Here is a 21,426-nt window from a genome sequence, read left to right as displayed (position 1 = left end):
TGCTTTGTGTATTGAGGTGTGGCCAGTCCCACTCTGGGTGTGTGGGGGTGGAGCTAGGTGAATTTTGTCCAAACATGCTCATTGGATTGTGCATGTGTCTATCTCCATGTCGAGGTCTGATGGAGTCGGGCCTTTTTCAAGGCAAGTCACTTCTCCTTGCCTTATTCTACTTCTTGGGCAGCCCTGTAGATCTTACATGTACTTTGTCTGCATGGGCACTTCTAGTTACTTTTTGTGGGTTTTCAGGCTTGATGGGACACTGTAGGTTTACTCATGCTATAGGTTCTGAGCTGATCCTCTGTAGCAGTCATTTTGCAGCCGTAGGACAATACTGAACTACTCTGGAGTGTTGCTAAGGTGAGTAATGTTCATAGGTGGCAAATAGGTGACTTTCTGTGTGGGAGGCTGTGGGGTTTAATGTTCCCAGTTCAGTTTGAGATGCATCCCATCAGAGGTCGGACTATGTTGTGTGTGTGGTGGGGAAAAGTCTTCGGTGTTGTGCACAATCTCTAAATACCTTAAAGAGATGTGCCACTGATTTGGGCTGCTGGACTGCATAACAGCTGCCAGATAATGCCAGTTACATACTTGATTGTGTCTTCCCAGGAATTAATGGAGCGCAGTAGACATCCCTGAGAAAGCCTTGTTAAGGGTTGCCTACATGGAATCAGGTTAAGCTGTGGGATTCTGCAAGCCCCCTTAGAAAGCCTGCCTTATATGAAAGAAATGGACTGGTATTTGGACTGCGCCAGACATGCTGCCAATCTGGTTAAAATAAGTCATTCTTATCCCCAGACTGAGCTGCTTGCGATTGGTAGGCGTATAACTGAGTGCAAACAACCGCGGTTGTATGGTCTAGAGGGTCCCTTTGGGTGTATATGCTGTGGTTTTGTGTCTTTGACTTCGGCTAGGACCAGCTGCCCTTTTCCTGGTAATTCTACGACTGTCTTTCATCTTAACTGCAGCTCACTAGCTAAACACTTTGCTGATGTTTACGACCTCCTGGAAGACAAGTCCCCTGATGTCTTGCTCCTCACTGAGACTTGGCTCATGGAGGACATGGCTGCGGAGCAGGTACTCGCTCTCCCGGAGGGCTATGCGAACAATACCCTCAATAGGTCTACGAAGGTGGGGGCATTGCGGTCATTCTTAAAACCGGGTACCCTTGCATCTTTATTAAGCAACCTGCCACCAATTGTGAATGTGCCCTTTTCAAAATCATTCTTAATCCCAACTATACAATGTCGGGTCTATTGATCTACCGATCCCCAGATCTGTCCAGAGGGTTTAGAGATGCTCTCTCTGAGACAGTCAGCACCCAGGCGGTCAATACCTCTAATTTTTCAGTCATAGGCGACCTTAATCTACTCCTGGACAATCTTTCTGATCCTGAGGTGTCGATCTTCCTGGCTGATCTTGCTGCTTGTCAGCTCGATCAACGAGTATCGGGTCCCAAGCACCACGCTGGCCATTTACTAGACCCTGTCTTTACAAAGATACACTCCCTCGTGGTCTTACCCACCTGTTCCGATGGGCTGGTCTGATCACTATTTAGTCCCCATGCTGATTCACGATATGCCAGCGCGCGATCTAGTGAGAACTTTTTCTCTTAAACGCCCCTGGTATAAATTGAATTGGGAACAATTTCAAACCCATCTTGCTGCCACCTCTCCAGCCTTTCCGGCTCACCCTAATGAGGCCAATTTGGTCTTCTCCAATTGGATTAATCAGCCTTTGGATAGCCTTATTCCTGCCAAATTATCCATGAACCTTCATACTAAATCTAACCCATGGTACAACACAAAATTAGCTGCCTTACGGAAGATCTGCAAGAAGCTGGAGAGAACCTGGAAACGGGACTTTGATCCTACCTCCAAGGATCTCTAACGTACTGCCGTAAGGCGATACCATAGGGCCATCCAAGTTGAGCACGTAGCATTCTACGCCAAGCAAATCAGCAAGAACATTAATCCGGCCAAGAGCATTTTTACGATAGTCTCAGATCTTAAAACCTAGAAAGATGTCGCAGGCTCGCGGATTTCCACTGACCCGCAGTGCGATGAGCTTGGCTGCCTTCTTTGTTAGGAAGGTAGAAGACATAAAAGCTTCCCCTCGGTCCTGACAGTCCCCCCTGAGATATCCTGCGATTCCACCAATGGTACCCTTGAGGCTTTCCCCCCTGTCACTCAAGATGCTCTTCTTACACTTTGTTCCAAAGTCTCGTCCGGCTCTCCGGCTGATCCCCTGAAGCCCAACCAATTCCAAAAAATTCTTCCCACCATCATACACTCGTTGGAACAGGTGATCAATAGGTCCCTGAGTGCAGCGGTCGTGCCCATGGGCCTCTTCCTCATCCTGTCCTATGTCCGCCTTTCGCTCCTTTCGGGCTACGAAAGGGGCTTCCAGCCACGCCAGCCCTATCCTAATTAGATGACCGCGCAAGTTTTGCAACCCCTGCTTGGCTGTGGGTGCGGCTCACCTGAATCCCCATTGATTGGCCAGCCAGAAGTCTGGTCAGACCACAAACCCCCCTACCTCCTCCACCTCCAACCCCTGCTAGTCTGATCCTCCAAGATCATGGGCGTCCAGTTGATGACATGATACACGATCACCTCCACCACTGCCGGGATATTACCTCGTACAGGTGGGTTCTACATCTAGTCCGAAGGAGCTACTTTCTCCATGCCTCCTTCATACTGTCGACTGATGAAGGATCACCTTAGAGAGGACGTCATGGCCAAGGGAGCCATAGAGAGGGTTCTGGTGCCAAAAGTAGACTGTGGTTGCTATTCCCGCTACTTTCTGGTCCCTAAAAATGACAGAGGCCTTTGTACTATCCTCAACCTCAGGGCCCTCAACTGCTTCTTCGAAAAAGAGATGTTTAAGATGCTCACACGGGCTCATGTTGTCTGCCCTGGACCCAGGATGCTTACTTCCATATTCCTGTCCTGCCTGCCCACTCATCATCGTTTACAATGGGCCTCGAGCACTTCCGTTTGCCGTGCTCCCCGTCGGCCCACTCATCATCGCTACCTATGGTTTACAATGGGCCTCGAGCACTTCCGTTTGCCGTGCTCCCTGTCGGCCTCACCAGTACCCCTCTGGTGTTCACCAAGGTCATAGCAGTGGTTGCAGCTTATTTGTGGAGATCAGGAGTTTGTCTTCCTCCTATTTCGATGTCTGGCTGCTGAAGGTGGGCTCGCCTCAGACGATAGTCTCTTACCCCCAGACTACGGTGAACCTCCTGCATTCACTAGGGTTCACTATCAATGTGCCAAAGTCACACCTGACTCCTTCCTAGAATCTCCCTTTTATCGGAGCTGTTTGGGACACTGTGCAGTTCTGGGCCTGTCCTCCCGAACGGTGAGTCCAGGATATTCAGGCTGTGATACAGAGGTTTCAGTCCCTATTCTGGATTTCGGGAGACTGACTGAGGTTGCTGGGGCTCATGGGGTCCTGCATCCTCCTAGTGAAACATGCCAGATGGCACATGTGGGCTCTGCAGTGAGACCTGAAGTTCCAATGGATGCAGTATCGGGGAAATCTCACTGAACTGGTGTAGATCTCGAAGAGAACATGCGCAGGAACTAAAGTGTTGACTGGCAAACCACAAATAGGTTAAAGGCATGCCCCTCTCCTTTTTCCACCTAGATCTCGCAGTGGTGACAGATGTGTGAGACCTGAGAAGGGGCGGCCATTTGAGTGGGGGGGGGGGGTAAATATCAGCGGACTCTGCCCTCTCTGACAGAAGCCAGGCTCCACAACAACGGTTAGAGCTTTGTGCGATCCAATTAGCACTGAAATCCTTCATAGTATCTATCAGGGGACGGCTCGTTCAGGTGTTCACGGACAACACCACTGCCATGTGGTACTGCAACTGACAAGGCAAGGTTGGGTCGTGGACCCTCTGTTAGGAGGCCCTGCATCATTGGACTTGGCTGGAACAACAGGGAATATCCCTGGTGGTTCAACATCTTGCTGGTTACCTGAACCCCAGTAAATACTAACTCTGCCGTTGGTGCCTAGCTGATCACGAGTGGCGTCTCCATCCGGAAGTTGTGCAAGGACTCTTTAAGCCTTGGGGAGAGACTTTCTTACATCTGTTCGCTTGAAGAGAATGCTCATTGTCAGCACTTTTGCACATTGGAGTTTCCAAGACAGCTATCGCTCGGCAACGCTTTTTTTAGTCTCTGGGGGAGCTCAGGCCTCCTTTCTGCCTTTCCACACATATCACTCCTGTTCAGAGTGCTCAAGAAGATCAGGAGCAACCGGGCACCAGTCATTCTTGTGGCTCTGCGCTGGGCATGGAGAGTTGGTAACCCAAGCTTCTGCAAATGAGCATTGATTCTCCGATTTAGGCTGTCCCTTCGGTAAGATATTCTGTCGCTGCAGCAGGGGAGGCGGTCCGCCACCAAACCTGTCAACACCCGTCTCCTTGAGTGGAGTAGGCTGCTACAGTTGATCACATTTAACATTCTTCCCGATGTATGCAATGTTAATCTTAAAGAGGCAATAAGTTATAGATTCATTACCTTTAGAATTACCCCCAAACGTTGATGAGTGGGGTCGGTCGACTGTGCGTCTGTCGTCAGTGTTGTGGTTGCTGGGATGACATCGCAGTGTATACTTAGACGCTGCCCATGTGCACGGACGTCCGTTCTTTCATTTTCCGCGCCAGCTAAACGCAGATCCAGAGAAAGCTATCCCTTTAGTCACTTTTTGACTAAACTTTTTTGACGTTTTATCAACCTCCTATTTGAGTCTTCGACTTCTGGTACACAAGGGATGTCCCATCGTCGGACCGGCTTCAAGACTTACAGGGCCTGTCACAGGCTGATGTCTGTGACAGACCCGCACCTCGTGTGCCTTTGGTGTCTGTATCGCGACCACGACCCGAAGTGATGCTACGACTGCTGGTCCATGAATCCAAAAAGCAGTCCAAAAGGTCTTAGAGTCTCAGCGGTCTGCTCCTCGTCGCTCCCGGTCTCGTTCGCGAGGAAGGTCTCGAGACTGCTCATGGAGCCCCCACACCTCGTCCCTTTCCAAGTCTTCGACGTCCTCAGGTAAGTCTGAAGGCGAAGAAGCACCGGCACTCTTCGCCTTCTCCCAGTAGGTCGTCTGACGCAACGCTGGACCCAAGGTGTCGTGGCTCTAAGGCCCAGTCTCCGGTGCCTTCTACAGAGAGGACTCTGCGCCTCCCCCCGTTTCCGGGAGCCGGGGTGTCCCCTGCCCAGCTTCGTACATTTTACAACTCCCTCCACCATATCTTTGGGCAGCCTGACTCCGCCGGCGTGCCTTAGAGCTCCCTGAAACCAGTCGTGTGTCCTGTGCCTTTCGATACCAGTGTCTCTGGCCCCGGCACCGGAGTGCCCGCCCGATCCAGGCAAAGATCCAGATCGTTGCTGGTCGATCTTACCCGACCTTCCCCGGTTCTGATCCCTACGACGATGCCCCTGGCCGCTCTGTCCCCATCCTCACCCCCAAGATGGACCCGTAGCCGGACAGACGTCGAAGGGTACTTTTGTTCTTCTGTTCATCCCTGGTGTTCCCTATCGCCCAGAAGGTGGTGATGAATATTGGGAGGGGTCGCTGGACCCATTACCAGGCCAGCTTGAAGAGCCAGACTGGAGAGAGAACCTGGGTGACCCCAGTGGTCTGGACACTTCTCAAGACCTTGGCATGCTTTCTCCCACTACCGTGGCTACGGAGGAGGGAGCATCTTACGCTGTGGTGGTGCAAAGGGCAGCCAAAGCCTTGTGCCTGGAGCTCCCTTCAGTGCCAGTCAGGACTATTCTCCTGAGAGAGGTGCTTCAGCCTGCGGCAACACCCTCTGAACCCCTTCTGCCCTTCAACGAAGCCCTCACAGGGGCTCCTGTGGAAAGGATGATTGACCACCACCCAGTTCTCGGCTACCCAGTTTTCCTCACCCAACACCCTTCGCCCGAGAGCTGGGTGGTCCAAGCCTCCCCTTCCAAGGGCGCATTCACTTATGCTACCCCAGACAGGGAATCCAAGAGGCTGGATCATCTTGGGAAGCACATGTTCTCTTCCTCCAGCTTGGCACTGCGGTCCGTGAACACTGTGTGTCTCTTGGGCCGATACTCCCATACTATCTGGGATATGATCGCACAAGTGCTGCCTCTGTGCCCGGAGGAGGCCGGGCCATTATCTACCAAGCAGTGGCAGATGGGAGAGACACAGCTAAATTCATGATTAGGTGTGGACTAGATATCACAGAGGCAGAACGATTGCCACGTCAGTAGCCTTTAGGCTCTATGCCTGTTTGAGGACGTGTGGCTGTTCGAGGGATGTCCAGTCAACCTTGCTGGACATGCCCTTCGATGGCCATCGCCTTTTTGGCGACCGATGCAGCGGCGTTGAAGCGCTTTAAGGATTCTTGTGCTACGGCCAGATCCTTGGGCCTCGCTGCATCTTCCCGTCCACCCCAGTCTGCTTTTTGTCACTTTCATGGCTACGGATGGGGCACCCCACCACGTCTGGCCCAGTATAGACACCGGTCCACGCAAGCTACCCAGCCTCTGTATGGCTGTGGGACCCAGCAACCTCACTGGTGTGGGAGCCAGCGGGCGGGCCAGTCTACTCTTTCCATCCCTGCAACAGCCTCCAAGCCTTCCTAGCCCGACCTTTCAGGGCCATCAGTGGGCGGCAGGATTCCCCATCACCTCCCCCACTGGCAATTCATCACGTCGGACAGGTGGATTTTACAAATAGTCTGAAGTGGCTGCTCCCTCCCCTTCGAGACTACCCCTCCCTCCATCCCATAGTCTTTCTATCACATGCCAGAGGATCATTTGTCACTTCTCCACCAGTAAGTTGCAGCTCTCTTGGCCAAGGGGGCTATTGAGTGGGTCCCTGCGCTAGAAGTCGCTCATGGTTGCTATTCCTGCTACTTTCTGGTGCCCAAAAAGGATAAAGGCCTGTGTCATATCCTAGCCCTCCGTGCCTTCAACCACTTCCTCCGCAAGGAGAAGTTCAAAATGCTCATGTTGGCCCAGGTCCTGTCTGCCCTCGACCCTGGAGACTGGATGGTGGCACTGGATTTGCCGGACGCTTATTTCCACATTTCCGTGCTGCCAGCCCACAAAAGCTACCTATGGTTTGTTGCAGGCAACGAGCATTTTCAGTTTTGCAGCGCAAATCTTTTCTGGATTCACTATGCTGTACATTATTCTGCTATCTAGTGGTTGGGTCCGGAATTATAGTATTTCTTCTTTTTTTTTTTCGTGGCCGGTGTGTCTCGACATACCACAATTTGGAGTCCTTCTGGGACGTTGACGTGCTTCCTCTGGAAGCTCCCACCTTTGGTAGACCTCTTCAGATTGTTTTTTTCTGCCATTGGGTCTGGATCGATAAGGGAGGAGCTCCAGAAGTTTGGAGAGCAGAATCAACGAAAAATAACAAAAACACCAAGAAAAGAACTTTATCGACGTACCGGCCTTCGAGTTGGTGAACCGGGCTACAGTGAAGACAAAAAGACCAAAGCTTTGACGTCCTACGGAGAATGCGCATACAGGGGGCTCCCTGTGCGCGGTAATGAACATTACACCATTCAAGTTCTGCTACAATTGTCACCACAAGTACGCACAGAAGGATCAGCATCTGGTCTGTAACCTTTGCCTGCCGCTGGATCACTGAAGGGAAGATTGAAACACATGCACAGTGTTCACCCCGAAGATGTTAAGGGTGGGAGAGAGGCAGAGAAGAGCTGATTACAACATGCAGGGTCATGTACCACCTCCGTTGCTTCGAGACCTGTGCCTCTCCAGCGAAGAAGAGGACAGTGTCGCCGAAGGGCCTGAAGACTAAGAGGACGCGCACGTCCCAGTCATCAAGGTTAAAAAGAAAACTCAGAAAGAGATAAGAGAAGCATAGACCCCCAAACCGTCAACCGATCCACGAAAGAGTGACTCCAAGTCCTCGAAAGGAGCCTTGGCGTTCAAACATTCGACGACCGCAAGTGCGTTTAAGGACAAACAGTACGTCGGTTCCTTTGACAAGGAGTCCCAGACGGCAAAGACCCTAGAAAAGTCAAAGTTGTTGAAGAGCAGTCACGAAAAGGACTCTTCGACGTCGAAAAAAGAAAGGGTTAAACAAGCTTCGGCAAGCTCCAAAAGAAAGGCAGAAAATCTCGATGCCGAAACACAAGCGTCGGAGTTGGAAAAGAAAAGGCTCGAAGCCGAAATGGCGAGTATCTTACAATGCAAGAAGGTTTAGACAAAAAAATAAAACCATTCAAAATTCTGCCAAAAATTTTGACCGAAGCCGAAAAAGACGTCGAAGAGCTAGAGCTGCTGACTACGCCAGAACCAGTCGAGGAAGAAGAGTACTACTTTGAGGCGGAAGTAGAGGAAGAGGACCAAACCTATCACGCTTCGGCGACCTCGGAGGCGCTAGACATGCAGTGGCAAGATCTTAACGCCGAATCACCAGAAGAAGGGGTAGACTCATACCCCTTGAGGTCCTCACCACCAGATGACATTGGGATGTACAATCAGGTGACAAAGAAGACTACAGACACTTATGGAGTGGAAAAAACGCAATCCTGTTTTCTCCTAGAGACCTTGCTACCTAAACAAACAAGGAGGCAATTCCTTTCAATGCTACCAAATGTGCTGGACCAGGGTAAGGAAGCTTTTAGAGAACCTGCTACATGTAAGGCTGTAACATAAAGGGGCGAGAAAAAATACAAACATTCCTCTTAGGATGCTATGTATATCAGGGGTTCAGTGCCAGCTGTTTCTATGATCACTTCCACGGCTAGAAAGTGAGCTAATGTACCCAGTAATGTGGGGCCACCACCAGACAAAGAGAGCATGAGAATGTATCTCAAGAGAAGAAAGGTGGAACGAAGTGCGGCAATTCAGTGGTGCAGCGCAAATTCAAATGCATTAATCAATAGACATGCATATCAACACTGGGCGGAAGTTGGTGAACTACTAAAACATCTGCCAGACCAATTACAAAGAAGGGCAAGCCACTTATTGGAAGAAGGGAAGAACATGGCGAACACATATTTAAAATCATCCCTAGATGCAGCTGAAACATCTAGCAGACCGATGATGATTGGGTCACTGAGAGAAGGCACGCCTGGCTAAGAATTTCAGGTTTCAAACCAGAAGTACAAAATAACATATTAAACACCCTGTTCAATGGTACTATTCTGAACAGCTGTGGATGAGAAATTAAATCAATTAAAGAAAGAGAATGAGACTGCAAGGTCCATGGGGGCACTACAATTCAGAGGCATACGTAGGGGGGCACCATCACAGAGACCAGCAGGCAGGGGTAACCACCAGCCCGTAGCCTCACACCAAACTTTTCAGCAAGGTTACCACGGAGGAAGCAAGGGCCAGCAACAGGGACAACAACCAGGTTGGCAATACCAACACGGAGGACAATCCTTTCGAGGGCACCCTCGAGGACGAGGGCAAACGCAAAGAGGGGGACAGCAACCCACCTCCAAGTGACTGCACTGCAAGGTTAACGCACACTCAAACAAAATCTCAGAGAATGCAACAGCAGACAAACATAACAAAAGAACATGCCCAAAGAACAAACAATTCCTCCAACATATAACACCAGTGGGAGGCAGGATAAGAAACTTCTTCAAGGAGTGGAAAAAAATTACATCAGAGAAATGGATATTAAACATAATACAATACGGATACTGCATAGAACTTGCAAAACGACCTCCAAGCAAAAGACCAAACAACAAGGTTCATTCAGCAAAAGAACTATCTCATTTGCTCGAAGACGCACGAGCTTCTGAACAAAAATGCCATAGAGAAGGTACCACACAAGGAAAGGAACAAAGGTATGTATTCCACGTACTTCCTCATACCAAAGGTGAATGGAACCTTACGACCAATACTAGACTTAAGGTTCCTAAACAAATTCATAAAGACTCAAAAATTCAAAATGACAACCATACAAGAAGTAATACCTCAGATACAGGAAGGGGAATACATGGCAACTATAGACCTAAAGGACGCTTGCTTGTACATCCCCATGAATAGCAGACACAAAGGCCTATTGAGGTTTGTGATCAACAAAACACACTACCAATTCACGGTGCTAGCATTCGGACTGAAATCAGCACCAAGAGTCTTCACAAAATGTCTAGCAGCAGTAGCGGCCCACCTAAGAAGGCAAGGGATTCATGTGTGTCCATACCTAGACGACTGGTTAGTAAGAGCAAGCTCATAAAATCTTTGCAAAAAAACCATACAGAAAGTCATAGAGACATTGGTCCAACTCGGTTTCTCAATACACTGGGAAAAATCATCAATGGAACCAGAACAAGTAAAGATATTCTTAGAGGCAGAAATCAACACAATACTAGGAAAGGTATCTCCAAGCACAATGAGAACATTAGCAATACTGAAGGAGACATATCTATACCACAAGGGGCAAGCTCTGACAGTGAGGACAGAGGGCAAACTGCTAGGGATGATGGCTTCATGCATTCATCTAGTCCCAAACATTCGACTACACTTGAGACCATTCCAGGAATGGATACAACAACAATGGTCACAGGCAACAGGGAGTTGGGAGGATCTAGTGGTTTTCACTCAAACAGTTCATCAAGAGGTAGCATGGTGGAACAGAAAGAACATAGCACAGGGGAGACTTCTCACACAACCAACTCCAAAGGTGACCATTACAACGATGCTTCCCAGCTAGGGTAGGGCGAACACATGAACAACCTCAAAGTAAGGGGATTTTGGACACAACAGGATGTGATAAAACACTTCCTGTAGTTAAAGACAGTGTTCCTAGTCTTAGAAGCCTTTCAGAAAGAGCTTTACGGGAAGAGGGTGTTAATCCAAATGGACAATACAACTATAACATAATATAACATAACATGAGAACTATGGAGATGGGCAATCCCCAGAGAAAAAGACTTACTATCAGTACATCTTCCAGGGAGGGACAATGTAGAAACAGACCGGCTGAGCAGGCAAGCATCAGCATCCCACGAATGGGAAATGAATCAATCAGAAATCCTAAAAATATTAAACAAATGGGCAATTCCGCTAATCGACCTATTTGCAACACCCCAAAATGCAAGATGGCAACACTTCGCATCCAGGCAACCGTGCAAACAGTCCCTAGGGAATGCAGTATGGATAAACTGGTCAGGGACATTTATTTACGCTTTTCTCCTGATACCACTGCTACAGAGGGTACTCAACAAGTGCAGGATCAGCCACATGACATTAATACTCATAGCACCTCAGTGGGCGAGACAAACCTGGTTCTCACAGATAATGAAGATAACTCAAGGGGCAATGCACAAGTTTCCCAACAGAAAGGACCTCTTAACCATGCAGAACGGAAAAGTGCTACAAACAAGAACACAAAACCTCTCCTAGAACACAATTAATATAAAGGTGGTACATCCATAGATCCATATATATCACATCATTGTCCAATACACACCAGGAATTATTTGAAAAACATATTTCTTATTTTATTTCTTTTTAAATGTACACAAAAGCAGAATCATCAAAATGTTTCAAAATACACCATCAATATAAATATACATATACAGCACAACCCCCAAACATCCTGAAGCACCCAAACATCTTCACAATCACTCAAACAATCATACACAATTCCATAAAATATTTACAGTACAATTGGAGAAAACAATACAAAAAAGGGAGAAAAACAATACAATGATGATCACTCAACAAACACAAGCAAAGGGCGCCGACGCGCATTTCGGAAAAGACAGCTATCCACAGTTCCTTCTTCAGGGCGCAAACAACTTTTAAATAGAGTTTCTTGAGGAATCAATTTCTTCAATTAATAGTCATGTAGATAATTCAGGTAAATAGTTCAGGATGTAACCAGACTGGGGGGCTCAGTTTTGAAATCAAAATATACAAGTTGAGAATATATTACTCCTATATCCAGGGTATCACGAGAACCTACTGAATGTCCAATGCAGCCATGAAATCAAAGCCGCTTAGGTGTGTGGCCAGCCACACCCCGAAGTACTCGAGAGCCCTCTCGGAAGATGTAAGATGATTTCCCTATACGTAGTGTCCAGAATACAGCACTGCAAAGATTACAATAAGGCAGGAAATCAAATAGCGCGGGACAACATAACCATAAGTCAGGGGAGTAAAGAATTAGTCCACAGCAAACGCCCCCCCCATACCAAGTCAAACCAATTTCAACGTATTGTGAGAAGCAACTGGAAAATCCTCAATTTTGGCAATGAGAAAATAGAATTTCCCTTATTTGCCTTCAAGAGGTCTACCAATCTGAGGGACCGGTTAAACCACAGTGAAACCGACTTCTCCTGGACAGTCCTGGAAAAGCCGTTTATACCGTCACACATTGGAGACACAGCTAGATACCTGTTCATAAAGGAACAAAAATGGATATTTCGATTATCTACAGACTCCTGGGGTTTGAATGATGAAATTCCATGGACCACACTATGATTAAAGGCGATACACCATTTCTGTCGTTCTTACAGCTGCACATTTACATCCACATTTATGGGGGTATGAATATAATACTAAACCATCCCTGTCCCATGAATGTGAAACCAACGATCTATACTCGTGCACATAAATAACAATCTTTTTTTCTGTACGAATTTTCAGAGTAGTATGAAGGAAAGTTCTCACCTCACTGTGTTCGCTCATTACCCAGTGAGGTGTGTTCGTTTCTTTGATCGACACCAAAAAAAAACCCTGATATCTTATTGATACTGAAATCATAACATATTTCATTATAAGAAATATAGATTTAGTATTCATACTTTCATTTCTTTTCATTTTCTGGAACTGGTTTCTTTTGCATCTGGATACGGTGCCCGTGCTCTGTCCTTCCAGTATGCCTTTTGCGAAATCATGTATTGAATGATACCGTTATTTACCAGCTTTAACTATATATTCGTTCCGCACGTTTGGCTCTACAAAAAATTTTAATTTTCTGGGCTTGTTATTTTCGATCGGTTACTGTTAAGAGGAATAAGACTATGAATTACTTGTCCTCGCACGGACTTCACCTTGGACTACAACTTCCATTATTTGGAGTTCTATGTCCCATGGTCGCGCGCGTCTCTAACTTGAACTACAATTCCCATCTTTTGTATTTCACTCTAAATCTCGCGCTAATACGCGTCTTGGTTCTCTGAAACGCCGCGTAATCCAAAACAAATCTCCGTTATCGGCCGCGAGAGACCAACCAAGCGGTTTTGATAACGTGAATGTCTAGCCAAAGGTGACCACGTAACGTGCAAGTTTTGGAGCGCTTTTAGCGGCTATTACGAACAGAGGCGTGTTCTCACAGCGCACAGCGATAGGAGCACACTCTGAAGTACGTGCGTACAAATGTAGCCTCACCCCTCCCACACGTTGCCTCCCCCAACCTCAGACTTAGCTCGGGGCAACAACGGAGAGGTGAGTGTAACGTCTGTGATAATGGAGCTGAGTCAATCTGGTAGCCCATATCTATATCTCGAATAGTTAATTACCGAGATTTGGTAGTTCTAGTACCTGTGGGTGAGCCTAGCTGGATACTGGCTGTCAGAACATTAAGCTAAGGATAGGATAATGATAGGGATTCCATACAATGAGATAAGCCCAGTTTTTTTGCTTTTTCTTGATTTGGATTGCCTTTTCTTATCCCTAGAGCGTGGCCTCCCTTACTCTGAGTTTGGTCCAGGTAGGTCAGTTAATTTCCCCTGTCGAGATGGGTGAGTAAGGCACTATCATGCTCCTTTTTTCAAACTGTACTATATTGTTTTATTTACGATGCACTTATACCATCTTGCACTTTTGTAGGTGATTTATACACCAGCTGACATGGAGGAATAAGAAAATATATCCTTTAAAGTTGTCACTGGTTTTTCTTTTTTTGTATGAGAGTGTGGCTTGCACTAGCAGTCGCAAAAGTCCTTAAGAACAGAGGCCCTGATGAAAGCCAAGGGAGTATTTCCCCTGTTTGGCAGAAACATGTTGGCCCTTAAGCAGTCATTTGTTTATACTGCGGTTTTGCGCTGTTCTGGTTTTTAAATAGAAAGACTTACAGTCATTAAAGTTTCCTTACTGTGAGCCCTCTATTCCTTTTTAACCTCACTTTTCCTTACACCTTCACCCTTTGCACTGCACTTCGTTCCATTTGGTGATCCCACGCATGGTCAAACAAGCGATTGTGGGCTTGATCCCAGTCCTACCAGGCGGTCCTGGAAGTAGTCTCACTGACCTAGAGACAAACCAGCCCGGCCCTGTGGATGACCAGATGAGAAAAATCAGATCACCAACAAGATTTTGATGGTAATCCATCTCTGGACTTGGGACTCACCTACTCTTGCTGGTGGTTACATGCGTTGGATTGTTAAACTTTATATCAAGATCATTCTGTTATTTAGCTAGAAATCTTACAGACTCTATACAGTGTATGGTCCCTGAAACACATTTGTTTCTTATCAGACACCCAGGTTTTTGTGTATTCATAGATGTATATTAGGGGATAATAACCTGGGCAGGTCTTTAAACTTCCCTGAGATCCTCCAACTCCTGTTGATGTTTTCTAAAGAATACCATTGCAAGATGGATTGCACAAGCCATACAGTTGTGCCACAAACAGGCGGGTCAGTCATTACAAAGAGCACCGCACCCTAACTCAACAAGAAAGAAAGGAACAACAGTAGCTTTTCTAAGAAATCCGCCTATTCAAGACATTTGCCAAGCAGCAACATGGTTTCAGTGCACACGTTCACAAAGCACTACTGTGTGGTATTCAAATAAATAAAGAAGCACAAGTAAGACAAAAAGTCTTAAAATATATATTCCCAAACCAACACTCATCTTCCACCCAACCGCCGCAAACCTCTACAAAGTCCATACACAGCACAGTGAATCCACAAAAGATTCACGCAGCAAAACTTATAGTTTCTTACCGGTCGGTGTAGTTTTGCAGCTTAAAGAATTTTCTGGATTCACTAGCGAACCGACCCTCCTCTGTCAGAAAGATAAGACAGAAGGAAGAAATAAATGAAACAAGAACGAAAAAAAAAGAATCCGAAGATGTCCACCAAAGGTGGGAGCTTCCGTCAACGTCATAGGAGCACACTAAATGGTGGTATGTCGACGCCCACCGGCCACGGAAAAAAAAGAGAGAAGAAATATAGTTCCGGACCCAACCACTAGATGATGGAATAATGCACAGCATAGTGAATCCAGGAAAAACTTCTAGCTGCAAAACTTCACAAACAGGTAAGAAACTTTACGTTCACTATGCTCCCCTTTGGCCATTCCAGTGCCCCTCGGGTGTTCACGAAGGTGATGGTGGTGGTCGCTTCTCATCTGTGCAGATTAGGGGTTCCAGTCTTCCCCTAGCTCGACGACTGGCTGTTGAAGGCGGACTTGCCCCAAGCTGTCTCCCACCTCCAGACTACGGCGGACCTCCTGCATTCGCTGGAGTTTACTATCAACGTGCCCAAGTCACAACTGACTCCCTCTCAGACGCTCCCTTTCATCGGAGGTGTAATGGACCCAGTGCAGTTTCAGGCTTATCCTCCCGAGCAGCGAGTCTGGGATATTGGGGCTATGATACTGAAGTTTCAGCCTCTGCCCGGATTTCAGTGAGAATGACCCTGATGCTGCTGGGCCCCAGGGCCTCCTACATCCTGCTGGTGGATCATGCCAGATTGCATATGCGGTTATATAGTACAAGGGATACCCAAAGGAGCAATGTGAGAGGGACCTTGGGTGTATATATTATTTCAAAGAACAGTGGTCCCTAACAGGTAGTGAATAATAAAAGAATTCATATAGACCAAGATTGAAATCCATATAGTTTGTCCAGCCGGACAGGGTTTAATAACACAAATGGAGGTATAATCAATCAAATCAGTACAATATCAAAGTGGGACACAGCCTGTGTCCTACTACTGTACATGGACATTTGTGACAAACATAGACAAGTGAGGCAAGCTTAGGCGGTCTGCATATATTCAAAGTTTTGCAGACGAATATTTACAAAGAATACACTGTTGTGATTTAGTAAATATTGAAATCAAATCATCCAGTGTAAGGTGTCGACGGCGTTTCGATCCCCTTAACATATACCGGGACCATCATCAGGACATTAGTAATTCATGCCTTTAAATTACACAGTATTACGCGGAATATATCTATGAGACAGTCCGCTTTTCGAATTTTGTATCATGGACTGCAATTGCAGGTCCATGATACAAAATTCGAAAAGCGGACTTTAAAGGCATGAATTACTAATGTCCTGATGATGGTCCCGGTATATGTTAAGGGGATCGAAACGCCGTCGACACCTTACACTGGATGATTTGATTTCAATATTTACTAAATCACAACAGTGTATTCTTTGTAAATATTCGTCTGCAAAACTTTGAATATATGCAGACCGCCTAAGCTTGCCTCACTTGTCTATGTTTGTCACAAATCCCCATGTACAGTAGTAGGACACAGGCTGTGTCCCACTTTGATATTGTACTGATTTGATTGATTATACCTCCATTTGTGTTATTAAACCCTGTCCGGCTGGACAAACTATATGGATTTCAATCTTGGTCTATATGAATTCTTTTATTATTCACTACGTGTTAGGGACCACTGTTCTTTGAAATAAGATTGCATAAGCGGGCTCTATAGTGGTACCTAAAGTTCCAATGGGCGCAGCATCAGGGGGGAACTGCACAACAGTTGTAGTGGTGATTAACGAACCGGACTGGGCACGGAGAGTTTGGTACCCAGAGCGCCCGAGTATGACCATCGATCCTCCACTCAGACTGTCCTTTCAGGAGGATTTTCTGTTGCAGCAGCAGGGGACGGTTCTTCACCCAACCTGTACAGTCTCCACCGCCTTGTGCGGAGATTGAGTGGCGACAGTTGACCGCTTTCCACCCCAAGTCTGTAATGTCAGATGGAATAAGTTTGTGGCACAGTGCACAGCTAAGGCTGTGGATCCCCTTTCTGCCGCTCTCTGAGGTCTTCTTGTATATACTTTCTTTGTCCCAGCAGGGCTCTACTCTGGGCACTTTAAAAGGCCATCTTGCAACTATCTCTTCCTTTCTTCGGCTGCCCGATCAGCCTTCCTTATTAAAGTCTCCTATTGTAATTGTTTTTTTTAAGGGCATTACTCATCTTTTTACTCAATCTCCTTTCATAATGCCACAGTGGGACTTTGATCCTGTTTTAACTTATTTTATGTGTGCTCCCTTCAAACCTATTCACAACTGTCCTCTCCGGCTCCTCACTCTGAAAACTGCCTTCCTTGTTGCCATCACCTCTGCTTACAGAGTGAGTGAGCTTCAGGCTCTATCTTCTAAGGCCCCTTTCTTCTCTGTGCATCCGGACAAAGTGGTGATTATGACGAAGCCCTTGTTCCTTCCTAAAGTGCTTACACCATTTCACATAGGACAAACAGTCACTTTGCCCACCTTTTTCCCGCCTCCGCACCCTTCCAAGGAAGAGGAGAGAGTGCACCGTCTGGATCCTAAATGTGCGTTATCCTTCTACCTTGACCGCACAAAAGATTTCCAGGTGAATGATCAACTCTTCATTGGCTATGTAGGTGCCAAGAAAGGCTGGGCTGTTCAAAAGCGTACCATCACTCGATGGGTTGTCCTTTATATTAATATTAAAATGTGTTATGCTTTAGTGAAAAAGGAATCTCCTGTGCTTGTTCCACTAGAGCTACGGCAGCAATCACTGCATGGGCATGTGGAGTCCTATGTGGGCATCCTTGCGTACATTTACCAGACATTATTGCCTGCACAGCCAAGTCCGGAGGGGTGGTTTTTTTGCCGGTTCAGTCCTCCAGGACTTTCTGGTGTGAACTTGGTTCTCAGACACTCCTCCGGGTTTGGTATTGATCGGGTTACCTATTCTAAAGGTAAAGAATATATAGCGAACGGTCTCTTTCAGAGACATATGTTAGTTATAGATTCATCACCGCCCCACCCATCCTCCCTGCTCTGTGAACTGATTTCTAGGGATATGGACTCTTTTACAGGGCCCTAGTTGTGGCACATCAGTGGTTAGTGTCTTTCATGGCTCTCCGCTTCTGGCGTGGAAAGTCGTGTCAGAACTGATTTCCGCGTGTAGGGGCAGTGTCTGAGTAGACCCCGCGACATCATCCTGGCGACCACAATGCTGATGAGTGATGCAAATTTGCCAGAATATTGATGAAGCCAGCATTGCAGGCCTACCAAGCTAAGGCACAAGCTGCTGATCTGATTGGGGCTGAGCTTTGAGGTTGAAATAAGGCCCATGGTCTTCCGAAAATTGAAAAAATTCTTGCATTATCTGTTGCAACTTGGCCCTGGGACCCCAGTGGCTGCCTTAAAAAAAGAGTTAGGCATGAACAGCATTGAAATGGGCAAATCACTAAAAACACTTATGGCATCGTATGTGTAAAAAAACAAACCATCTAACTTATTTTAAACCTATCTGCTGACTCTGACAAAGTAGTAACCCTCAAACTATGCCTTGGCTCAATTATATTGCAAGCTCTTAAACCAGCAAGGGATGCCAGGAGTTTTGGTTTAGCCCATAGACCATGCCCCCCTCAACTTAGTAAGTAATAAAGGAAAAATACTAGTTAGCGAGGTACAAAAAAAACAGGGAGTTAAGTTTCTCACTTTTCTAACCCATTTCTTGTTAAGAGGGATATTTGGATCACCTTTTTCTGGCTATAAAAATAACCTTATTTATACAATTTAGACTACAATGCCTCCTGGTGAAGACCTTCACATGAAAGGCAGTGATGAGACACATCAGAACTTTGTTACAAAGCAACATTTTCTTGGCCACAAGGCAGCTATATCTTTGTCAACTTTTTGAAAAATATAGCATAAGACACAGTAATGCTGCTATGAACGTATGTCTTTGCGCCAACAGCGAACTCATTTTCAGTTCAGCGGCTTCCTAAATTTATACAGCCTGGAAAGTTACATGTCCCTTGTCTAATGAGTAAATCACATTTTGTCTTCAGATCCACAAAGCATTTAACTATATTTATCTCTTCTGCCAAATCTAAAGCTGATTATGTTGTGGGTCTATAGCCATCATGAATTTTAATCATGATAGTATGAAATTTGTAGTATCTGGTGTCACAAAATTTTAGATAGTAATTGATTTATGCACTTTGCATTTTAGGAGGATTGTAAAGTGAACTAAGATGCCATGGATGAAATAGAAGCATCTTTATGCTCGGTTGTTTTATCATTTTGCAAGTAGAATTCTCGTTGAAATTATTTAGCCTACCCTAATTTGTAAAAGCAATGTCTTAAATGTTAGTTTTATTATGCTTTTTAAGTTGTATGGCTCACACTTGTAAGCTGAAACAAAAATTACTACTGAGTCTGTGCACCTCGGTGGCCTAAGTTGTGGGTCATACAATGTAGCACTCATGGTTATATGTGATCATTGAACACATGTATGAACGTCAATGAACATGGAGGTATCTACAAAGCTGTGATGTAGGTCAGTTCACCTGCTTGACCCTCTTCAATCCAGCTTTGAATTGAATGGTGTCTTCTTCATGTTGATCCACATTGCTTTAACAACCCCTGTACACTTCATGGGCATGGCATGCAGGGTATGCAGTATCTGTTGCCTAAGGGAAATCCTTTGGAAAACAATCCTCGCCTGGCTAGACTATCTCATTCTATATCCCAACAGTGCCACCGGTCTGTAGCTGCGAAAGAAGCCAATATGTTCTTACATTCTTAGTTTCGTTCTTCTCACTGTGATACAGGAGAAATGGGATTTATTTATGTTGCAGATATTTCGCAGCAGCTTTTTTTTTCCCTTTTCATGAGTTCTATTGAATATTTGGGAACTGATGCTTGGCAGTAAGACAGAACCCCATGGCAATATTCACCTTCCCAGTTTAATGAACCATATGAGTCCTCTGATGACCTCAGCCTTCTCTGATACATTTACAATTCATTTTTTTTTTTTGTGCTAGGACCAAAGGCACGACTTATGCTGAGATATCCAGATGGCAAAAGAGAACAAATTGCATTCCCTGAACAAGCTAAACTTCTGGTGAGTGTCTGGAAACCTCAGTTTGGGTCTGAACAGACTGACATTTGGACAACATGCTTGTAATCTTTAGTATCATTTATATGAATCCGATTAATGTCCATTTAATATCACATCTGTTTTCTGTGCTGCACTTTGCACACATTGTAGATTGCGTAGTGAGCTTTAGCAGTGGATAAAATGCTTCGGATTGCTGGTGTAATGGTATGGAAAAGTTTTAATCTGGTCCTCTATGTATAGTTGAAGACTGTTAGCAGTGTGTGTTTGGTTTGCTGTTGTCAATAGTGCATACACAGTACTGTTCAGGCAGGCAGTTGTATGTACTTTTTTTGCCTTGGGATTGTAGAGGGTGGTTGTGCTTTTAAGCAATGGGCATGGTTATGTTTTTGTCCGTACCTGAATAACCTGCTCCTAAATTATATCATGCAGTCGAAGAGGTTTTTAAAATACATGTTTTAAATTTTATATGGATTTATAATGATTTTAGCATGCTGACAGCATTTGGAACCTGTGACTACATCAAGACTTTGTTTTTTCAGATTACACAACTAGGGTTAAAGTTCACTTTATGTAATGCCAGGTTACCAGTTGCAGGTTGCAAACCACAAATTACAGGCAAAGAAATAGAGAGGATTGATTTTCAGTAGCAGATTACAGAGGTATGAGAATGTTGACCAATACAAAGGTCAAATATGGGGTAGTATAGTTAGAAATAAAATGAACAACTAAAAAATAACCTATTAGTTGGTGTATTATTACTAGTATTTGAGGCTGCGTATGCCATGAAAAAGTGTGTTGGACAACTAAAACAAATATATAAAACGGTTCAAAATGTGTTAATGTATGTAACTTGCTAGCAAAGGTAGACCATGTATTATTATAACCAATAGGAAATTCTCAAGTTTTGAAATGTCTTTAAAAGAGAACTAATAGAGCAAACATTTCCACATTTTTCATAGAATTAATTTTCAATTTTTATTTCGATTACAAATCCTTACAACCAGTCAATCGCCTGAGATAAACAACTTATGCGTGGTGTTTCTCTGTTCGATCCATCTCCTTATCCGCATTCTGCGGATGTACAATCTTTCATTGCGCCCTTCCTTCTTCATCTATCTAATCTGTGGTTTGTCCACCATTTCCTCCAGACCCTCTCGTATGTACTGGGCCACCCCTTGGCTGTGTATATTGTCTATTCCTTTTTTGTACACCAATCCATGCGATTTGTCATGCCAGTATTGACCGGACTACAGGAGATATCCAATATTTAGCAATGTTCTATTTAGCCACCAGCATATCCAACCCCTCCGATGGGCTTTCCCCTTGGGGACCCCCTAGATTCTCCAATATG

The 21,426-nt window shown here is 45.6% G+C and overlaps 1 protein-coding gene across 1 annotated transcript in view; it reads left to right on the top strand.

Annotated features, from left to right (window-relative positions):
- UBXN7 (UBX domain protein 7) overlaps positions 1 to 21,426 on the top strand; it is a 701,503-nt gene that overhangs the window by 603,755 nt on the left and 76,322 nt on the right. The window contains exon 10 of the mRNA XM_078665644.1: positions 19,999 to 20,078. Within this exon, the coding sequence (XP_078521770.1) occupies positions 19,999 to 20,078 (80 nt within the window). The remainder of the gene's footprint in view (positions 1 to 19,998; positions 20,079 to 21,426) is intronic.

The sequence above is a fragment of the Lissotriton helveticus genome, chromosome 11 (genome assembly GCF_964261635.1).
Source record: "Lissotriton helveticus chromosome 11, aLisHel1.1, whole genome shotgun sequence".
In the NCBI taxonomy this organism is placed as follows: domain Eukaryota; kingdom Metazoa; phylum Chordata; class Amphibia; order Caudata; family Salamandridae; genus Lissotriton; species Lissotriton helveticus.
The sequence above is the reverse complement of the archived record's forward strand: the minus strand, read 5'-3'. Positions and strand labels throughout refer to the sequence as shown.